The sequence below is a fragment of the Nansenia antarctica genome (genome assembly GCF_963989245.1).
Source record: "Nansenia antarctica genome assembly, chromosome: 1".
NCBI lineage: Eukaryota > Metazoa > Chordata > Actinopteri > Argentiniformes > Microstomatidae > Nansenia > Nansenia antarctica.
Genome location: NC_137674.1, coordinates 114,673,743 through 114,681,839, shown reverse-complemented (window position 1 = coordinate 114,681,839; position 8,097 = coordinate 114,673,743). Strand labels below are relative to the sequence as shown.

General features: G+C 41.5%; 1 protein-coding gene across 1 annotated transcript; it reads left to right on the top strand.

The window, feature by feature from the left end:
* The first annotated feature begins 1,422 nt into the window (after nt 1-1,422).
* On the top strand, nt 1,423-5,956 carry LOC308169817 (uncharacterized protein). Its single transcript, XM_080544560.1, has 6 exons — nt 1,423-1,750; nt 2,382-2,444; nt 2,613-2,717; nt 2,820-2,903; nt 3,145-3,267; nt 5,517-5,956. Exons 1-6 carry the CDS (start codon nt 1,507-1,509, stop codon nt 5,798-5,800), a joined length of 903 nt encoding a protein of 300 aa, XP_080400686.1. The 5' UTR covers nt 1,423-1,506; the 3' UTR covers nt 5,801-5,956.
* The last annotated feature ends 2,141 nt before the right edge of the window (nt 5,957-8,097 follow it).

Genomic DNA, 8,097 nt, shown 5'->3' with positions numbered 1-8,097 from the left:
TTTCTCCCTGCCCTCCCCCTCTCTCTCTCTCTCTCTCTGCCCTCCCTCTCTCCCTCTCTCTCTCTCCCTGCCCTCCCTCTCTCTCTCTCTTTCTCCCTGCCCTCCCCCTCCCTCTCTCTCTCTCCCTGCCCTCCCTCCTCCCTCCCTCTCTCTTTCTCTCTCTCCCTGCCCTCCCTCTCTCTCTCTCTTTCTCCCTGCCCCCCCCCCCCTCTCTCTCTCTCTCTCTCTCTCTCCCTGCCCCCCCCCTCTCTCTCTCTCTCTCTCTGCCCTCCCTCCCTCTCTCTCTCTCTCTCTCCCTGCCCTCCCTCTCTCTCTCTCTCTCTCTCTCTCCCTGCCCTCCCTCTCTCTCTCTCTCTTTCTCCCTGCCCTCCCCCTCTCTCTCTCTCTCTTTCTCCCTGCCCTCCCCCTCTCTCTCTCTCTCTTTCTCCCTGCCCTCCCCCTCCCTCCCTCTCTCTCTCTCTCTCTCCCTGCCCTCCCTCTCTCTCTCTCTCTCTCTTTCTCCCTGCCTTCCCCCTCCCTCTCTCTCTCTCCCTGCCCTCCCTCCCTCTCTCTCTCTCTCCCTGCCCTCCCTCTCTCTCTCTCTCTCCCTGCCCTCCCTCTCTCTCTCTCTCTCTCTCTTTCTCCCTGCCCTCCCCCTCCCTCTCTCTCTCTCTCCCTGCCCTCCCTCTCTCTCTCTCTCTTTCTCCCTGCCCTCCCCCTCCCTCTCTCTCTCTCTCCCTGCCCTCCCCCTCTCTCTCTCTCTCTCTCCCTGCCCTCCCTCTCTCTCTCTCTCTCTCTCCCTGCCCTCCCTCTCTCTCTCTCAGAGAGAAACATGTTTCTCTCTCTCTCCCTGCCCTCCCTCTCTCTCTCTCTCTCTCTCTCTTTCTCCCTGCCCTCCCCCTCCCTCTCTCTCTCTCTCCCTGCCCTCCCTCCCTCTCTCTCTCTCTCCCTGCCCTCCCTCTCTCTCTCTTTCTCCCTGCCCTCCCCCTCCCTCTCTCTCTCTCCCTGCCCTCCCCCCTCTCTCTCTCTCTCTCTCTCCCTGCCCTCCCCCTCTCTCTCTCTCTCAGTCTCTCTCTCTCCCTGCCCTCCCTCTCTCTCTCTCGCTCTCTCTCTCAGAGAGAAACATGTCCCATCAGAAGAGCAGACCATTCCTCCTCATCTAAGTGTTGTACCAACAACTCCTCTGAGTCTCATTGGTCTGATCCTGACAGACGTTTGCTTTCCTAGATTGACCTTTGACTTGGTGACCTCTTGGTCACTGATCCCACATGTTTGCAATGTCTGATACCAGTATCCAAAAAGTCCACAATTGACTCACTGTCAAAACATGTCGATAAAAGGACGTTTCTACTGAATAACACGACCATATCACAGAAGGTTGATGATTGATAGATGTTTGAATCAATAGTTTGTCAATAAAAGGACGTTTCTAAGACAGAGTCAGTACTTCTCTGCCGTGTTGGTCTCACCAAGGACCAGTTAGTGAACTTAGATTTCCGTGACATTCTGAAGAGACGTGGTTCCAGAATGAGGCGTGCTGTAGCTCTGTTGGTGGTGCTGGTGCTGTTCTGTCTGTCTGGGTCAGAGGCTCAGGGAGAGGGTGGGGGGGTCACAGAGAAAGACCCTCAACTGGGTCACGGTCCTGACCTCTGGTCTGAGTTAAGGAAACTGAGAGACATCGTAGTCGAACAGAGAGTGGAGTTGAAGCATATGGAGACCAGAGTGACAGCCAGCGAGGGTCAGATGGACCAACTGAAGAAAGAGAATGCAGGTAATGCGTGCGTGTGTGATGTGTGTGTGTGTGTGATGTGTGTGATGTGTGTGTGTCTGTGTGTGTGTCTGTGTGTGTGTGTTTGTGTGTGTCTGTGTGTGTGTGTTTGTGTGTGTCTGTGTGTGTGTGTTTGTGTGTTTGTGTATGTCTGTGTGTCTGTGTGTGTGATGTGTCTGTGTGTGTGTGTGTGTGTGTGATATGTGTGTGTGTGTGTGTGTGATATGTGTGTGTGATATGTGTGTGTGTGTGTGTGTGTGTGATATGTGTGTGTGTGTGTGTGTGTGATATGTGTGTGTGTGTGTGTGTGTGTGTGTGATATGTGTGTGTGTGTGATATGTGTGTGTGTGTGATATGTGTGTGTGTGTGTGATATGTGTGTGTGATATGTTTAGCACTCCGCCACTTAGTAGTGCTTACACACACGTCTGCACATGTCACAACAACAACACATCACACACCCCTCTGTCTGTGTGCGTGTGCGTGTCTGTGTGTGTGCGTGTCTGTCTGTGTGCGTGTGCGTGTCTGTGTGTGTCTGTGTGTGTGTGTGTGTGTGTCTGTGTTTGTGTGTGTATACATGAGTGCGTCACTCCCATGCTTAGTGTATGATTGCAATTATGTTTCCTTTAATTCAGCTCAAGCAGCAGAGCTGTCAGCCATGGGGGCCAGAGTGACGGAACTGCAGAGACAGAATGCAGGTATGTTCTTACAGTATTGCAGTGTGTGTGCAATGTAGGTGTGTGTGTGTGTGTGTGTGTGTGCCTGTGTGTGTGATTCATGAATCATGAATATTATTGTAATAACAGCAACTGAATGGGAAAGTGCCCAAACTTTTGACTGGTACTGTATGTTTCCTTTCATTCCAGACCAAGTAGCAGCGCTGTCAGCCATGGGGGCCAGAGTGACAGCCAGCGAGGGTCAGGTGACTGAACTGAGAGACGACATGAAGGAGATGAAGACAGAGAATGCAGGCATGTATAACGTAGAGAGGAATATGTTTGTAAAAGATTGTTTTAACATGAACCTTCAGTGAAAAGCTACGGTACAGTCAGTACTGCTGTTTGTAACTCCAGCCCAAGCAGCACAGCTGTCAGTCCTGGGGACCAGAGTGGAGGCCAACCAGGGTCAGGTGGAGGAGCTGAAGACAGAGAATACAAGTAAGATACAGATATTAGCCATATTAACCAGATGATAACCTACATGTATGGTTTTAGAGGATTTTACAACGTGGTTCAAACACTGACTTTATTAAAATCATGTGATGTTTCCCTTGGCAATGTGGTTAATGTAAAGTAGTATATCTTTTTAAACAATATCATCACAATGAACAGTTTGGCCCTGTAAGATGGTACGCTGCTTTAAAGGAGATATGCATGTGTTATTCCCATGTGTTCACAGAGAGACCGAAGGTGGCGTTCTCTGCTGGGTTAGGTGCTCCTATGGGACCTGCCTCTGGTGATACCACTGTGGTCTACAAAAACATCATCACCAACATCGGCCAGGCCTACAGCCCAACCACAGGTACTGCTGACACACACCAATACACACATATGGATGAGGGAATGAATGAATGAATGAATGAATTAAAAACTAGTGAATCCTAAAATGATATACAAAGGTTACCCTGTTGGAAACAGTACGACAACATTACGACAACAATTATGGCAGATGGAGACAATAAAGTCCCACATTATCGGGTGTCCAGCCCCTGGTCAGAGGACGTGTGTAAACAGGGTTTTGCCAGGGTTCTAATCCTGATCTTCGGTGGTTTTACACTATTTACAAGCTCTCTTTCATGCCATTGTACCAATAGTAATCCATTTAATGGACATGTCACCTGTATGTAAGGCATCTTGACTTCATATCAGTCTACCCCCACTTCTCCTCACATCAGAGGTTTTTTTCCTGTGGCGATTTTAAGGAGACACTTGAAGGATACGCATCTTTATTGAAATCTGATCGTCTGTGGGCTAGGTTTTCTATTAAATTCAACTTGTTTTCTATCTAAAAATACATATAGATACATGTTTGGCTTGTATTCTGCGGATTTTGATTATAAAATGTCTCCTCCTCAAGCACCGGTTGTAACTCCTAGCGGAGCCCCGTCTACTCTCGCCCGCTAGACGCTGTGTGTGTGAATGGTCTGGCTAACTTGTAACGTCAGCAGGCTCACTATGAATTGCGTGATCAATTTTCCTATTTGCTATTAAAATTGGTCTTACAATTCTGAAAAGAATGATATATAGGTTTGTGTAATAAAAATGAATAGTTTAAAAGATAAAGTTGAATTTTCAAATTTTGCGTTCCATTTCTGCATAGCAGTGACCACTTGTTAGGTCTGTTAAGATTAATTCCAGTAACTGGCATGTGTATGTAAAGAGGTAAACCTTGATAACTGTTGAACCATACATGATAGAACCATGGGGTTAGAACAATACATGATAGAACCATGGGGTTAGAACCACACATGATAGAACCATGGGGGTAGAACCATACATGATAGAACCATGGGGTTAGAACCATTGTTTTTCTCATACAATTCTCTATGTGATGAGCTAAACACTATGTGTGAACACCCTATACGTTATATGTGTGAACACCCTATACGTTATATGTGTGAGATATTGGGAGAGCGGGTACAGAAGACAGCTTCTTGTCTCAATGTTTAAATGCATTAATACTATTTTATAGTCAATACAAAATATGTCTCAATGTTAAAATGCATTAATACTGTTTTATACTCAATACAAAATAAAATAATATATTTTGATGTCTTTAAAAGAACAAACTGATTAAATCACTTAAGGCCAAACTGATTGCATCACTTATTAAGCCACTATCACTATAACAATAGATCAATAGATCAATAGATCTACATCAAGTAGAATACTGATGACTAGTGACCAGTCATGCATGAGGGCTGACGAGTTGGCGATGTTTACTTTCCTGCTGACTAGGTGTTGTGTTGTTACTGTGGCCAGATCATCATTAAAAAATCGAACAAGGACATTGAGGATTTTGTCCATGTTAAGATTAGTAGCTTCGTCGATATTCATTGAAAACGTTGCTTTTTAAAAGCTTTTCACACAGCCGTTTTTTCAATTCCGGGACAAAGGCCATGTGTGTTTAAATAGCTGGCGTGCTGATTGGAAACGGACAGCTTTGTCAGTGCATTTCTGTCTTCTGATAGCTTCTTGCACAAATCGACGAGTGGCTGAGCCATTGTGAAAGACAGATCATGTTCAGCCATAAACGCGCACACTCGGATCTTTTGCTCGCAAACACGGTCGGCCATTGAAGATGAAGTGGTAGGCTACCTGTAGCCGTCGCTCCCGGCAAGGTTGTTGTATGAGCAAGGTTTAGGAAACTTGGCTTCCATTTTAATAGACTCTTACTAAAGTTAGCGAGATAGCGGGCTGCTAAAAGCGAACGTCTCTCCAAGCTCACATTACACTCATTCAAACTTCTTAAGGCCCGCCCCACTGCTCTGCCTCCGATTGGCTAGAAGTCGTTGGTTGGCTTGAGCAATGTGATACCATTGGTAGGCGGAACTGTCTCTTTGCTGAAGATGACTCTTTAAATTACGATGTAAAGAATGTGATTTTATTTTATTTTATTGCTCCGTGCCGGAGAACTTTAAGCCCTGTCTCTATAAGACCAGTGGGGGGGTCAGCTACAGGGACTGTGTTCACCATTACTAACAGTCATGTTGCTCTGGTGTCTAGGAGACACAGACAGTGTTGATCTCTCTCTGCTTTCCTCTGATACAGGAAAGTTCACAGCCCCAGTGAGAGGAGTCTACTACTTCAGATTCACCGCCTTTGAAACCAAAGCCTCATCATGGGTTCGTGTGTTGTTGTATAAGAATGACCAGAGCATGACGTATGTATATCAGAACACTAATGCAGGGTCTCAGTATGTATCCAGTGGTCTGACTCTCCAGCTGGAGGAGGGAGACTTGGTCGACATGCGTCTGTGGCCAGGCTACAGCCTCTATGATGATAATAGTAATAATCGCAACATCTTCAGTGGCTTCCTGCTCTTCCCTGTGTGAACAGATCAGCTGTCCTGATGAATTCAGATGAAAAGTGTTAAGAGTTTCCAAGAGCTTCTAATGTTCCTCTGACAACTTCTCATTAAACACCATGAAAGGACAAACACCACTGACTTCCTGTGATGTATTGACATGTGACTTCCTGTGATGTATTGACATGTGACTTCCTGTGATGTCGCTACGTTAGAATTATAAGGTTCTATCTCCATTTTTGGTCTTTTTTTTTTTTTTTTTTTACACAATCTGATCCATTAGGTGTTTATTAATGCCTGTGTGGTGTTATTTAAAATAATAATAATAATAATGTTAGTAATTAATAAAATACAAAGGTTCCATCTCACAAAACATAAACCGAGTTGGAGTTATAAGGTTCTGTCTCCAGTAGATTCAATATCCAATCAAAACCCTGAATGAACACGGACGGACCAATCAAAACCCACCTCTTAGCTATGTAGCCTGACAGCAGGGGATTTGTGAAGCCTGGCGATGTTCAACATGTTCAACATCTGTTCAACTTGACTTCTATATATATCTGTTCAACTTGACTTCTATATATATCTGTTCAACTTGACTTCTATATACATCTGTTCAACTTGACTTAAATATATAAACATCTGTTCAACTTGACTTATATATAAACATCTGTTCAACTTGACTTATATATATATATATATATATATATATATATATATATATATATATATATATATATATATATATATATCTGTTCAACTTGACTTCTATATATATATATATATATATATATACATCTGTTCAACTTGACTTAAATATATAAACATCTGTTCAACTTGACTTATATATATAAACATCTGTTCAACTTGACTTATATATATAAACATCTGTTCAACTTGACTTCTATATATACATCTGTTCAACTTGACTTCTATATACATCTGTTCAACTTGACTTATATATATATATATATATATATATATATATATATATATATATATATATACATCTGTTCAACTTGACTTAAATATATATACATCTGTTCAACTTGACTTATATATATAAACATCTGTTCAACTTGACTTATATATATACATCTGTTCAACTTGACTTATATATATAAACATCTGTTCAACTTGACTTATATATATACATCTGTTCAACTTGACTTATTTATATACATCTGTTCCATCTCACAAAACATAAACCGAGTTGGAGTTATAAGGTTCTGTCTCCAGTAGATTCAATATCCAATCAAAACCCTGAATGAACACGGACGGACCAATCAAAACCCACCTCTTAGCTATGTAGCCTGACAGCAGGGGATTTGTGAAGCCTGGCGATGTTCAACATGTTCAACATCTGTTCAACTTGACTTCTATATATATACATCTGTTCAACTTGACTTATATATACATCTGTTCAACTTGACTTAAATATATAAACATCTGTTCAACTTGACTTAAATATATATATACATCTGTTCAACTTGACTTCTATATATACATCTGTTCAACTTGACTTCTATATATATACATCTGTTCAACTTGACTTCTATATATATATAAACATCTGTTCAACTTGACTTATATATACATCTGTTCAACTTGACTTATATATATATATATATACATCTGTTCAACTTGACTTATTTATATACATCTGTTCAACTTGACTTATATATATACATCTGTTCAACTTGACTTAAATATATAAACATCTGTTCAACTTGACTTCTATATATATACATCTGTTCAACTTGACTTCTATATATATACATCTGTTCAACTTGACTTCTATATATATATACATCTGTTCAACTTGACTTAAATATATAAACATCTGTTCAACTTGACTTCTATATATATACATCTGTTCAACTTGACTTATATATACATCTGTTCAACTTGACTTATATATATACATCTGTTCAACTTGACTTCTATATATATACATCTGTTCAACTTGACTTATATATATAAACATCTGTTCAACTTGACTTATATATATATATACATCTGTTCAACTTGACTTATATATATATATATACATCTGTTCAACTTGACTTATTTATATACATCTGTTCAACTTGACTTATATATATACATCTGTTCAACTTGACTTATATATATATATATACATCTGTTCAACTTGACTTATATATATATACATCTGTTCAACTTGACTTCTGGACCATTGGGACTGACTATAGCTCATATACCATTAACGGGGGGAGAGGCGACATGAAATATGTCAGAATGCAGCACTATCATGCACAGATCAGCCTTAGAACATGTCATGTTAGATATATATAACGTTAGACA

Excerpts from the sequence above, each read along its gene's own strand:
- LOC308169817 (XM_080544560.1), top strand. The coding sequence starts at position 1,507 with ATGAGGCGTGCTGTAGCTCTGTTGGTGGTGCTGGTGCTGTTCTGTCTG. Across the intron at positions 1,751-2,381 it reads ACTGAAGAAAGAGAATGCAG|CTCAAGCAGCAGAGCTGTCA; the intron begins GTAATGCGTGCG and ends CCTTTAATTCAG. Across the intron at positions 2,904-3,144 it reads GCTGAAGACAGAGAATACAA|AGAGACCGAAGGTGGCGTTC; the intron begins GTAAGATACAGA and ends ATGTGTTCACAG.